Source organism: Megascapheus bottae, chromosome 22 (assembly GCF_031878675.1).
Source record: "Megascapheus bottae isolate mThoBot1 chromosome 22, mThoBot2.hap1, whole genome shotgun sequence".
Taxonomy (NCBI): domain Eukaryota; kingdom Metazoa; phylum Chordata; class Mammalia; order Rodentia; family Geomyidae; genus Megascapheus; species Megascapheus bottae.
Window position 1 is genome coordinate 20,793,343 of NC_143530.1, and position 14,390 is coordinate 20,807,732.

The 14,390-nt window shown below is 42.1% G+C and overlaps 1 protein-coding gene across 1 annotated transcript in view; it reads right to left on the minus strand.

Annotated features, from left to right (window-relative positions):
- Window positions 1-246: 246 nt before the first annotated feature.
- Window positions 247-14,390, minus strand: part of E2f3 (E2F transcription factor 3) — a 71,310-nt gene continuing 57,166 nt past the window's right edge. Inside the window, exons 2-7 of the mRNA XM_090356317.1 lie at window positions 11,538-11,649; window positions 9,777-9,996; window positions 8,514-8,672; window positions 5,509-5,623; window positions 3,624-3,759; window positions 247-2,201 (exon numbers count right to left, since the gene is read on the minus strand). Coding sequence (XP_090212443.1) covers window positions 1,939-2,201; window positions 3,624-3,759; window positions 5,509-5,623; window positions 8,514-8,672; window positions 9,777-9,996; window positions 11,538-11,649 — 1,005 coding nt within the window. The 3' untranslated portion in view covers window positions 247-1,938. The remainder of the gene's footprint in view (window positions 2,202-3,623; window positions 3,760-5,508; window positions 5,624-8,513; window positions 8,673-9,776; window positions 9,997-11,537; window positions 11,650-14,390) is intronic.

A 14,390-nucleotide genomic window follows, 5' to 3' on the forward strand; every position in this document is an offset into this window, starting at 1 on the left:
GATAGTCTGCACCTTTTGTTTTTCTTCCCAAACATACACCACACATACCCACACACAGAGTTTAAAGTGCTGGTGTCATCTGTCTCGACCCCACCACCACTTTGCATATTGTGGAAATCGAACTAGAGGAAACTGGCTGGGGTTCTTGTGGTTTATTAAATGTTTTTTTCCCCTAAGGGGATATTTTCAATTAACACGTATGAGTTGGGTGCCTACTACATGTCCCCCCACCCACCTCCCATGGCAACGGGCCAGGCACATAGCATTTCAATTCAACTGTTCATCTGGAGATTTCATAACTCCCTCACTTCCGCAGCCCTTTGCATCCAAGAAATGGATTTGAGGTACTATGCCATACTCCCAGGAGAAGATGGCTGCTGCCACCTGCCAGTGGGGGAAGGCCATTCTTGGATGTCACTGGTAAGATCTGAAGCTATGTGAAGCCTTCAACATGGGATACCATTCCTGAGGAGTGAAGAAGGAGACGCCCTGGCATTCCACTTCATTTTTTTCTATCTTCTGACTTCCTTCATAGTGGAGGGGGAATGGGTTTGGGCCAGGAGTCTTCCACTCCCAACACAGTGGGAGCTCCCTGTTCTTTCTAGCTTAAGGAAGTGCCATGATAGAATGCCACTCACACAATGGGATGTCTTTCTCCCTAGAGGCCTCTCCATCTGAACCCATCCTGAGAAGTGGTCTCCCTGAGTATGGCATAAGAGCCCTTTCCCCGGTCACAGGGGCCCCGGGAAGCCCAAGGATGGAGGGGTCCATGCCTGGCTGTTCCTTGGGACTGCTTTTTTTTTCTTTTTTGGTCATCTGACCTGTAAATCCTTTGCAACGAGCCACCCGTACAAGTGAGCTCCAGAGCTGACTCGCTCCAAGCTCCCTTCCTGTGAAAGGAAGCAAGGTAGGATGATGCTTCTTGCAGAGGCTGGTAGACCTTGGGTCACACAGGTTTAAGATGCTCTGATCAGTAGAGGTTCTCTCCCTCTGCTAAAAGAATCTGAATTTGCAAAAAAAAAAAAAAAACCACTTGAAAGTAAACAATTAAATTGAAATGGTGATGGGTGCCACAGGAATGCTTAAATGGCAGCTTAAAAAAAAGAAAAAGTCTAAAACAATCCACAAGTTACTCCACTCCCAAGTAGGCATTTGCTACAAATCAATGGAAAACTCACAAATACATTGGGGAAGTGGTTTATGGAGACAGGAAAATCCACAACAGCTTCGAGTGGCAGAACTCTACTAGTCTTCTGTATCTGCAACAAGTATTTGAAAAAAACCAAAAACCCAAAAAACAGGTTCTTCATCTGAAAGGCTGTGAAGGTTCTCAAGACCCCCAAATGGGACACGAAGTCCATAGCTTAAACTGAATTAGGACAGTAATTTAAATATTCCTAAGAAGAGCTGAAGAAATCCATTTCATACTTTTGCATGACTTCAAGTTTGCATTTGCTGCAGTTCCATTCCATATTAGCAGACCCCAAAGACATGCATTCTGCACAGAAGGCACGGCTTGAAATGCTATTAAGGAAGATTGCTGTTTTCCAGTGGGCCAGGTGGCCAGAACCCATTCTACAGCCCATCCATCAGGCACAGCAAGCCAATCCGGGAGAGAGGGAAGGAGTAGAGGGAGGCGGGGAAGGAAAAAGACAGGTGAGAGACACCTGATTGCACATTTTCTCACTTGCTGACTCATCCAGGAGAAATTTGGAGCCTGGAACTAAAGGCAGGACTTTCCCAAGGGAGCCTGCGACTGTGCGTTTAGACAAATTTCCTAAATTCATTAAAATGTCAGCTTTGTTCTGAAGTTTGTAGTTTACTTCATGATACTCTCTTGGAGGAAGAAAGTAGGAAGGGACAACACTGCATGACAGATGTTCTGGTTCCATGATAAAAAAATATTGGTTTATAAGGAGGAGTTCACACAAAGCACAATCAACTACACATAAAGTCTTCCACCAGTGGCAGCTTTTCCAAATCGTAAGCATCAAAGAGGTCACTGATGCCTTCCTCCTCCCCCAGGCTCAGCAGATAGTCCTCCTGGAGCAGGGGTGGCAGTAAGTTCACAAATGGCCCTTCTAGGTTGGAAGGAATTTGGTCCTCGGTCTGCTGCAAAAGGTTGGCGGGAGAGGCCAAAGGAGAAAGGTTTGCCATAGAAATTGAGCAATCGCTATGTCCTGAGTTGTTTGAAGCCAAATCTGAAAAGAATATGTTGGAGAGTAAACCAAAAGTTAAATTAGGAGACAGCCAAATTAACCAATATTTTTTGGAAGGTGGGAATACTCCGCTTTCTGATTTCTGAAGACAGTAACATGACAAGTTGCAGCTACTCCCCAGCCCTATCTTTTCCCCACTTCTCGAGGGAAAGAAATAAGAGATTCTCTGACAAAGGCTCTCTTCCCTACAGCCTTCATTACCCTCTATAAGGGTGCTGGCAACAACAAAGCTGGGCACCGCTGGCTTATGCCTGTAATTCTAGCTACTCAGGAACCTGAGATCTGAGGATGGAGATACAAAGCTAGCTGCAGTAAAGTCTGTGAGACTGTCATTTCCAATTAACCACCAAAACGTTGGAAGCAGAGGTCTGGTTCAACTTGTAGTGTTCTAGCCTTAAGCAAAAAGGTAAGGGAAAAAGCCAGGACTTTGAGTTCAAGGTCCTAGAACCCTGGCCCCACTCCAAAGATGGAAAGCCAACTGCAGCCAATGACCCTCCATTACAACATTTTCATACTCCTCACTTCCACTGTTTTCCAAAACTCTATGAGAAAATGTTTTTTGCTGATAATAAAACTCCCAAAGGACATGGTAGGTGGGGAAGGAGCCACTGTCCACTGTAATACAATTAGAATGCTTTTTTTTTTGGTCGGTCATGGAGCTCGAGCTCTGGGTCTGGCTCCTCTTTGGCTCAGGGCTATTTCCCCACCCCCTTGAGCCATAGTGCCACTTCTGGTTTTCTAGTGGTTAATTGGAGATAAGAGTCTCACAGACTTTAGTGCTTGGGCTGGCTTTGAACCATGATCCTGAGATCTCAGCCTCCTGAGCAGCTAGGATTACAGGTGTGAGCCATCACGCCCAGCTAGAATGCTTTTTAAGAAATGTTACCATTGGGCCCCGAGAGTGGACTAGTGGTAGAGTGCTTGCTAACATGCAGGAAGCCCTGGGTTTGATTCCTTACAACCATATATGCAAAACCCGGAAATGGTGCTGTGGCTTAAGTGGTAGAATACTAGCCTTGAGAAAGCTCAAAGACAGTGCCCAGGATCTGAGTTCAAGCCTGAGAACTAGAAAAGAAATGTTATTATAACAATGGAAGTTATTTTTTTTTCCCCTTTTGGGCCTAGATTTGTGGTTCATATTCAGAATCCTTCTAGTTATTTTCTCCTTCTTTCCTCCTCCTCCTTCTGCCAGTCCCGGAGCTTGAACATTGTTCTTGGGCTTTCTCAAGGCTACTGCTCTACCACTTGAGCCACAGTACCAGTTCTAGCTTTTTCTGTGTATGTAGCACCAAGGATGGAACCTAGGGCTTCGTGCATGCCAGGCAAGTACTATAGACAGTTACACAGTTATCTTCATTTTTTCAGTTTCCAAAAGTCAACAGTAGATTTTCTTTTTTTTCTTACCTTTGGAGGTGGGTTTAGAGATATTCCCATTGTGGTCTTGATTGTTTGTTTTCATTGGACTGTGTGTTTCAGTCTCTTCTGGACACAAGTAAACCTCAATAGGTCCTTGGGTACTTGCCAAATGTATTTGTAGGCTCTATAACAGAAATGACACAAGATCAACTCACAAGTCCTTTTAGAAATGTGAACCATAGTAAGCCCACCTGAAGATTTGAAATCCATGGTTAACAGGCATTGTTCACTTTGCTTCCTCATCCCTAATGTGATTTTTAACAGTGAAGGTCATCCTTTAGAGCAGAGCTCAGCAAACTACAGTCTGAGGGCCACAGAAACCTACCAACTTGCTTTGCGAATGAAGTTTTTTTGGAATAGAGTCAAGATCTGTTACAACTTTGCTAATTTCTGCCCCAAAGAAAGCAAAGTGGGCAGGAGAGGAATGTCAAGAGGTTAAATGGGATCTTGGGATTCATGATGGACTAACTGTGAAAATGGTTCATTGGATATAGTCTCTCTTTTTTTTTTGGTCAGTTGTGGGGCCTGAACTCTGGGCCTGGGTGCTGGTCCTGAGTTCTTCACCTCAAGGCTACCACACTACCCCTTGAGGCACAACCCCACTTCCCGTTTTCTAGTGGTTAATTGGAGATAAGAGCCCCTTATAGCTTTGAACTGCAATCTCAGCCTCCTGAGTAGCTAAGATTACAGGTGTGAGTGACTGTTGCCTGGCACAAGTATTACTCTTAAGAATGAGGAACTGCATTTGTTAACAGAATTTATAGCATGACAACTAAATTTCTATTCATCCAGAACATAGAGCTATTAGCTCCCCCCCCCCCCCTTTAGTTGGTCATGGAACTTGAACTGGGTGCTATCCTTGAGCTCTTCTGCTCAAGGCCATGACCCTACCCCTTGAGCCACAGCGCCACTTCTGGTTTCCTGGTGATTAATTGGAGATAAGAGTCTCATGGACTTTTTAGTGCCTGGGCTGGCTTTGAATCTCAATCCCCAGATCTCAGCTTGCTGAGTAGCTAGGATTATAGGCGTGAGCCACAGTGCCACTTCCAGTTTTCTAGTGGTTAGAGATAAGAGTCTCACAGACATTCCTGCCTAGGCTGGCATTGAACTGTGACTCTCAGATCTCAGCTTCCTGAAAGTAGCTGGAATTATAGGCATGAGCCACCAGCACCTGGCCTTAGAGCCATTATCTTTTAATGTGGGAATTATACCTTAATGGAGAGGGGGGAGGGAAGGGCTTGTGAATTTCATCCTTGTTTTATCATTTATGTGCCCCCCCCAAGATTATTGTCCTTCTTATAACAGTAGCCTATATTATCAAAGAACATCTGAAAGCAATTACAAAAAAATGTATGCCCTACTTCCTGAAAATATTCTGGTCTATCAATTACCCCAAGGTCCCATTTAATTTTTTGAAAGTAAACATGTTATAAATCATTGAAGAGGTTCTTAAAATGTGCCACGTTAGGGAGATCCTTGAAAATATCTGTATCTTTATTCATGATAACTACTTATACAGGCCATTACTATCTATATATAGGGTAATCAACAGAAAACTCCCTAAGTAGTAGTTCAAACTGATTAGAACCCCTAGTTAATAAATTATGGGAAAAAAATCAAAAGAGAGAGAAAGTACAAGAAGGCCAGGACATCATAGATTGCTTTGAGCTAAATGCCTTGCTTGTCTAAAATTAGATACTTTGGACATTTCATAAACAATGAACTGTTGAACTGTTTTTAAATTTAGGGCTAAGCAAAACAAATGAGAATGAACCATTAAGCTTGTAGGAGGAAATAGACTTTAACCATGAGTCAACATTCAATGTCACCCACTCTAGATCTCTGTACATACATGAAGATGCTGCCTCCTTACCTCTAATGAGTCAGGCACTTCAAGTCTTGTTTCTGGAGGGGCTTTCACAACTATAACAGTTTGGTCTTTAAGGCCACTAATTTTTCGAATATCTTGATATGTAACATAAGCTAACGTAAGGAGTGTTAAGGAAACCTTCCATGTAATTACCTTACGACATACTCTTCAGGAAAATGAACTAAAAAAAAAAAAGACCTGGAGAAAAATTAAATTATTTATGACTTATAAAAATATCTCCCTTCAGGTATCTCCCTTCCCCCACCCTGCTCCCCATGGATCTTCTTTACTGATTGATTTTCTAAACAAAGAAGACATTGTCCTGCCTACTTCTAAGTTTATGATTATTTAGGGTATTAAAATAGAGAAACACAGAAATCAAATCCCACTCAGGTTAGAGATTTTGAAACCAGGTCCCTCTGATACACAGGTATTTCATGAACTGCAATGAAATAGCTGTTACTTGAACTGAATGAGGGTAGAACCCAATTAATTGGGGTGGGGGGCTATGTTCTACAAATGATCTTTTTTTAAAACTCTAGCCATGTCTATTGGCTATTAGCAAGTATTAGCAATTATCACATGAATGACTAAGTGGAAGAAGGCTGACAAGATGGTTTTTCTGAAGGGCTGCCTACAGATTATGTACTACCTACAGATGAGAGTATCACTTCTGTTAAATAAATTGTTATTTTTGTGTTATTATTAACTTTATCAATACTTCAGTGTTCACAAGGAGGAAAGTGGCTCCCAGGTCCTCCACAAGCTGAATGAATTTGAGAAACACTGATGTAAGAAAAGAGAACAAAGTCGCGTTTCACTATTCCTGGCAGTACTCCCTGGCAGTGAACAATTCCTGCAGGTGCCCTGGAAGCCAAGCCTAAAAGGGTATCATGAAAGAAGATGGCACTTATTATATGGCAAACATACTCAGGTAAGCTCACAAGAGACAAAAAAAATTCTCAGTTGACACTAAAAGAGATGAGGCTGCATTACTTCTTGTATAAGGAACATGGAAAAGAACTGAAGTACAATATTCATAGTCAGGAAGCCATGAAAATGTCTAGAATAAAACAAAAAGTAATGAAACAATGAAAACAGTTCTGCAGAGTAACAGGATATAGGAAGTAATGTCTATTACCTCACATGTTTAATACTCAGAAAAAGTTTAGAGCTCAGAGGAAATGATACACCAACCAGCAGCGACTTATTAGATACTGAAAGAAGCTATAAATCTTCTCCTTAAAAACAAAACAAAATAAAACAAAACATATCCTCACAAATTCTGTACACCCATATAGGGGTATCTTTCACCGAGTACATTCTCTAAAGTTCAACAGCGGAGGCAACAGTAAGTTCAGTGTTGAGCTTGGGTTAATACCCTTGGAAAACTGTGTTTTAGGTCAACACTTATCCCACTAATGAAGCCAAATGATACCTTTATAGAAAACATTTCTGTTTTTTACTGAGAACTCTAGGAAAAACTGACAACCAGCCTACTGTCAAAACGGGACATGACAAGAATTTATTAAAAGAAAAACTCATCTACAATTACTCAACATGTTGCAGGAAGGAAAATTTCAACACATGCATGAACAAACTGTACCAAATTGGGAACTGAATGGTGAATTGAAATAAACTGTGAAATGCACACACACACACAGACACACACACACACACACACACACACACACTTACATACTTAAAAAGTGCTTCTTTTGGGGCTCCTTCCCAAATCTGTTCCTGTGTTTGCTGTCCCCTGCAAGGCAGCTTTCTTTTTCCTCAAAAAAGGCCCTAGAGAAAGTGAACAGGTGTGGCAATGCTATGAGCCACATATTCCAGAAAACTGCCAATCACATACAGCCACACAGTACCTTTACAAAGGGACTCCTCACTCAACAATGAATAAAAGGGCTCCATTCTTGTGAACCTTCTCTGGCCACCACTGGGGGTTTAAGTCATCTCACCTCTTCCCCCATCTTACTAATTATCAGATGACAAGGTCAACTGAACAGGAACACTTGTGGTTTAAAATCAGTTTAAGGGCTGGGAGCGTGGTCTAGTGGTAGTTTGCCTAGCATGCATGCAGCCCTGGGTTCGACTCCTCAGTACCATGTACATAGAAAAAGCTGGAAGTGGTTCTGTGGCTCAAGTGGTAGAACATCAGCCTTGAGAGAGCCCAAGGACAATGTCCACCCTGAGTTCAAGCTAGAAAAATAAAGGAGGGCCTGTTAGGAGTGCCAGCAAGTTGATAACAGAAATTGGTTTTTCATCTTTTTTCTGAGGACTAATGTTTAAAAAGGAATAGACAAATTGAGATGTCTCAAGTCTTAGGGTATTTCTGAAGTCAGTCTTGATGTGGTAAATAGCACAATGCATTAAAATACCCCCCCCCCCCGCCCCGGGTCTGTTTCCCCACAAGGCTTCACTATATAGCCCAGGCTGACCTTGAATTGGCAATCTTCTTGCCTTTGTGTCCTGAGTGTAGGGATTACATATGGATACCACCACAGAGTGTAATTAATTTTTCTATTCTCTTTCCAACTTTTCAGACCAATAGATAGAGTCAACAAATTCCAATTGCTACAATGTCTAATGAAAAGAAAATAGAATGTGAGAACCCCAATAGTGACAGCTAACACCCACCAAAAATCTGGGAAGCTAAAGTCAAATCTGCTGAATGTTGTCATTAATATTAATTAATACTGACACCTTACACATCTTTCAGTAGTGTGGTCTTACAGTAGGAGCATACCTATACATTCCAACCACACATGAATAAAATGCTTTAAAAGCCAGTTTTCACCTGGCTAACAAAATGGATATGAGATAGAGATGGGTACATTTGCTTGCGCGTGTGCACACATGCACGCACACATACACACAAAGGCCTAATACTAGAGTAAACACAAAGGCCTAATAGTAGAGAAAAATCTAACTCATGCTCAAGTCACACTGTTAACCTAGAAGGCACTACCCCCCCGATAAACCAGTGGAAGAAAGGATATCTTTGATTCTCTGAATCCTCGGTTAACAGTTTGAGGTCCAGGGTGCAGCTTTGGATCAGCTCATCTAGTTTCTTCTCTTCCTGACTGAGCTCCGTCACTTCTTTTGACAGGCCTTGACACTGGGCCAGCATACCCCCATCCTCAGATAGACTGCAGCCCCTGGAAGCCAAGCAGATTCGTCAAGGCTGCCCATGAACACCAGGGGAGGGACGGAGAATTGGTCCTTTGGGTGAATGCTCCCTCTTGGTAATGGGAGGCCACACTGCTTGTTTTAGTCAAGTGTTAAAATTAGAACTTTATATATATTCTTCATACAGTCCTGAACTTTCATGCCATAGAAATTAGGCGTTACTTTTTAGTCTTTTCTTCTAAAGGACTTATAGTTCCAGTTCTTCAGAAGGTTCATATTCAGAAGTCAAAGGAAGACAGCCACCTCCTCCCTCCCCACCACATGCTGGACAATGTAACAAGAGAAAAAGAGGAGAAATATACAGAACAGCAGAGATAAAATGGCTCAAATTTAAAAAGAAAAAGTCTTCCATAGCATGAAAGACTTAGGTAGTTTCTGAGGGTCTCACACCATCAATAAAAAGAAAAGGAGTTAAGGAAATAGATGCAATAGGAATATACAAGAACAGAGACAAGTAGTCAATAGGTTTCTCTAGCACACAGGTCAAAATGGGTTACTGAACTGTCCAAATTCTAAAAAGCACAAAAACGTTACCTATTCATCTCATTTCTGAAGTGTATTTTTTTTCCAAAGCCACCTTAAAACAGATTTATTCTTTCCATGATGCTCAAAGAGCTCAGTGCTGTACTTATACAACATTGGCAGTTATAAAACACACTGTTCTGTCCATGATACATAAATGGTATATATTACCATGTGTAACAGGATATATGGGTATGCAGGTGTGTGTTACCATCCCTGATCTGCAAAAGAAAACAAGACACTGAGGTCTTGCCTGAATTTACAAGAGAGTAAGTAAGTCAATCTACTAGAAGTAGGCAAAGACACTTTGTGAGTGTGTAGTCAGTATATCTACCCACATGCACATCTGGTCTGTCTCACCAGCCATATTTCATCTAAATGGCATCTGTGATGAAAGACTGAACTACCTAACAAGTTGAGGAGGGAAGAGAAAAAGAAGGGAGGGAAGAAAAGAAATGCAGTAGGGGACAAGAAGATGGAAACTGAGACGGGTAGAAAGAAAGGAATCCTTTCAAGACAAGCATATTGGGAAGCTGTGTTTTCCTACTTACATCCACTGGACATTGTTCTTAGATTTCTTCTTAATGAGGTGGATGCCTTCAAGCACGTTGGTGATATCATAAATTCTTCTCTTCTGCACTTTCAGCACCTCTGCTGCCTTGTTCAAATCCAAGACCCCATCGGGTGACTGGCTCAGTAGCTGAATGAACTTCTTGGTGAGCAGACCGAGTGACGTATCATACCGCGTTTTTTCTGAGGGAGATTTTGGAGCTTAAAGAAAAACAAAAAAACCGAACGGGTAGGGGGACAGGGGGAAGGTAAAGAAATGAAGGGTTTCTTTGCAGTTAAGCAAGCCCTCTTTCCCACTGCAGCCCCAGGATTAGTATTTGAAGCCAAGCTGTTGTTTTTGGTTAGCTCCAAAAGTTATGACTACTTGATTAGAAAAGGAAGGGATAGCTGGGCACTGGTGGCTCATATATCTGTAGTCTTAGCTACTTAAGATGTTGAAGTATGAGGATTATGGTTCAAAATCAGCCTAGGTAGGAAAGTCCCTGGTACTCTTAGTTCCATTTAACCACAAAAAAAAAAAAAAGCCAGAAGTGGAGCCGTGGCTCTAGTGGCAGAGTGCTAGTTGAGCAAAAAAGCTCAGGGACAGTGCCTAGGCTCTGAGTTCAAGCCCCAGGACTGGCATGAAAGAAATGAGAAAAATTCTTGTTTGATTAGAGCATTTTCATTTGAAATCTTCAGTGAGTTTCTACTTCTTATCCTCCTTTGGATCTAATGAAGTACATCACACGTAGTAAGTGCTTAAAACTATCTGGTAGATGCACAAAAAGGTGTTGTAACCTTAGGCAATCCATAGGGCCCAACCTAATGAAGCCAGGTTTAAGCTCTCCCCAGAATAGGGTCTTAATTTAGCATTTTGCATTACTTCTTCTATAAGTGCTTGGCCTGTTATACCCTTCATGGATGGCCTAATGCATAAACAACAGGCAGGAAGGAAATGAAGTCTAATCTAGTCTTTACATTGAATGTAAATACAGGCTCAAGCCTATAATCATAGTTATTAGGGAGACTAAGGATTGGAGGATCATGGTTCAAGACTTTCCCTCAATTAGAGGGAAGTGGGACATGGGAGTGCATGACATAATAGGAAGCCTAAAATAGGTAGATAGTGGTCCAGGAGTGTGCCCCGGGTAGAAATGAGACAGTATCTCAGATATAACCAGTGAAAAGCAGGGTTGGAGATGTGGCTCGACAGTAGAGTACCTGCCTAGCAAGCATGAGATCCTGAGTTCAAATCTCTAACACTAATGAAAAAGACATAATGGGACTGTCTGGCTGTTTATAACTGTGCTTCTCAGAAAAGATCATTGTAGCATTCAATGCAAGTAGAAAGTAGCTACATTTATTAGTGCAATCAATTCTTATACCGCCATCTGCTGAGCTGCAGATTGAGGTTGGCAGAGACGTTTCTGACTCTGGCATAGCTTGTGCTACCCAGCTTGTCTCCAATTCAGAGGTAATGTCCATTCAGGATGTGAAAATTAAAATTCAATTATACAATGTGACCAAAAGCTTAAAACACTGGGTTAAAAAGAAAACTGCTTCCAGTTAAAATAAGTCTTCATGGAAGCAAAGATTCAGGTAGGTGTTTGCATACACTGTAATCTCTGGAGAGGCACAGAAAGAAATGAAAACAAACAAAACATGCCCAAATGATTCACACCAAGGCATACTTCCAGCCACAAGCTTTGCAAGGTAGGAATTCCACATCAAGGAAAACAGGGAATGGATCAAAGATTCCTTACTTTTTGGACTATCTGGACTCCGTAGTGCAGCTCTTCCTTTGCCCTTGGGGGTTTTTAAACCATCTGAGAGGTACTGATGGCCGCTTTCACCCAGCTCCAGCCTTCGCTTTGCCTGGAATAAGAAAGTATGATCACTTGTCACTCCCTGGAGCCAGGTGTCTAGTTCAGGAAGGTAGGCTACCACCCAGGCTCTTTACCCGCTGCCATCATGTATGTATCAATACTGGATAAACACAGAGATCCTTTACTGTTCGGTCCAGGGTCCACTTTGTTCATTTATTCTTTGAGGCAACATATATGCCAGGCATAGAAGAAAACCTCATGTCCACCTCCTGATCTGTCTGAGCTTAGTTGTGTGTGTGCTTGTGCGTGCACACCTACACTCACACATGCCCGCCGCATGTGATTGCTGGGGATTGAACTCACAGCCTGAGTACTGTCCCTTAAGACATTTCACTCAAAGCTGACACAGAACCCTGTAAGTCACAACTCCACTTCTGGCTTTTTTGGTGGTTCACTGGAGATAGGTGTCTCACGGACTTTTGTGCTAGGGCTGGCTTCAAATTATGATCCTCAGATTTCTGCCTCTGGGAAGCTTGACGCCACTGATATCTTTCTTATGTTCCCCAAACCTTCTGCTTAATGCCATGGTGACTTTAACTAGTATTCCTTTCCTTAGTTTGCCATAAAACCTAAAAAATGAGGAATTATAAGTAAGTTATTTAAATTCTAGTCCATTAAAAATACCTTTGTGAGGTATGGACTTGGAACCGTGCTAAGGGAACAGAAAGAAAGGTAGGTAGCTAAGAGCCTCTTCCTTCTTAGGGCTCATGTAGGGACCAAGAGAGACGACAGATGACTAAAGTAGTAACTGCGAGGAATGAACAGTAGGAGAATGACAAGCATTTAGGCAGAAGTGGTTTCAACAGCAGGGTATAGACAGCAATGCTGTATTTGGGCTCGTCTGGGGGGTAAGTTTTCTAATGATATTTGCAATTTCTAGTTAATAGCCCATGGTGTGCAAGTCCAAGCAATCGCCTGTCAGGGGATGATGGATACCTAAGCTTCTCTATGAAAAATTCCCGGCTAAACAAACTTGTCCAGTCTACAACAGTAGCCACTGATCAGCAGAGCACCCATCACTGGTACATGTCTCAAGTGTAAAATACACACTGAATTTCGAAGACATAGTACATAAAATAGGAAAGTAAAATATTAATTTATACTGATTACATATTGACCTATTTTGGCCTTACAAAATATTAAATAATTACCAGTACACCAAGATACCTGTGTGTATGGTTTACATTCATGGCATATATTATCCTTCTACTAAAGAAAGGACAATATGGCAATTTTTCTTTTTTGACTTTATGAACCCTTCTTAGCTGTACTGTCCAATCCTTGTGTGGACCTGTTGTTTCTCAGCCTGACCAATGTTTCCTCTTTTTGTTTGGGAAAGGCAGACCTTCCTTCTCAAAAGCCTAAATACACTGACACACAGGTGATTGGGGCTTGGGTAATCAGTGTTGCATCCTCTCACAACGAATGGGTCTGGTGGCATATTACCAAAGCAGGGTGAGCAAGGGACAGCCCTAAGAAATTTCCTGGAACTACTGGCAAAAAGGAACTGTGTCCTTTCCATTAGGGCTGATAAGCTGGAAGCCTGAAGGTACCTGTGAAGGGAACCTCACCAAGAGAGGGAGAGAGTCAGAAATGAGAAGAGGGAAGGGAGGGGAAGAAAGAGGTGGGGAAAGCAGGAGACAGTTTAAAGCACAGCAATGATTCAACTCTGGTTTGGCTCGTGCACCAGTTGGTCTTCCCCAGATTGAAATTTTCAAGTTGTTTTAGCCAATCAAACATTTTTGCTCTGGGGCTGGGAATGGGAAGCTGGCAGAGTCTCACAGAACGCACTGTGCATGGGTCACATTTTGTGGCTGTCAAGGAGACAACACAGATGAGTGAGGACAAGTCTTACTGGAGGCAACGCCACCTAAACAGTCAACAGATTTGCCGGGCAAATTCTTCTCTGTACGAAGCAACCAAAGAATAAAGCTATAAAACTGTATTCTCTGCCCAAAGTAAAATCAATACAAGCCAAAACTGGATGAGAACTCCTGGGCCCATACATCTGTATTTTCCTCAAATCCTTGAGATGAAAAACTATCTCTTGACCAGTCATCTGGGGAGTGACAGTTAGGTATGCCTTGCCACACCAGGCTATTACTTCAAATTTCTGTGTCTTAAAGGCCTAAAGAAACAAAACTGAGGCTAGGGAAATTCCTAGCTCTGTTGCTAAGAGGCCGAGCTCTAACTTCAAGGATCACATCCAGTCTCCATTTGTGACTGTGGTTACTAAGCACCCAACTAAACCGACCAAATCTAAATGCCAGATGGACAATCTACTAAATCTTTAACACACTTCTATTTACCAGAGAATCACTGAGACTTGAAAGTCAAGGCCAGTGGTGTCTCAAGCCTTCAGGGACTCAAATCAATGAGGGCTGTGAAGCCATACCATAAAGAAAGAACAACATATTTCTGGGTCCCAAGTCAGAACGTGAGTGGTCAAGATTTCTGATAAATGAAGCATTATTTTAATACAAATACAATTTTTTTTTAGTCAGTCCTGGGACTTGAACTCAGGGCCTGCGCACTGTCCTTGGACCATTTGCTCAGGGCTAGCACTCTGCCACTCAAGCACCAGTTTCAGCTTTTTCTGTGTATGTGGTTCCAGGGAATTGAACACAGGGCTTCGTGCATGCCAGGCAAGTACTCTACCACTAAGCCACACACTCCTGCTGACAAATGCAAATTCTTAATGCAAATCTCAACACACATACTTGGTAAACA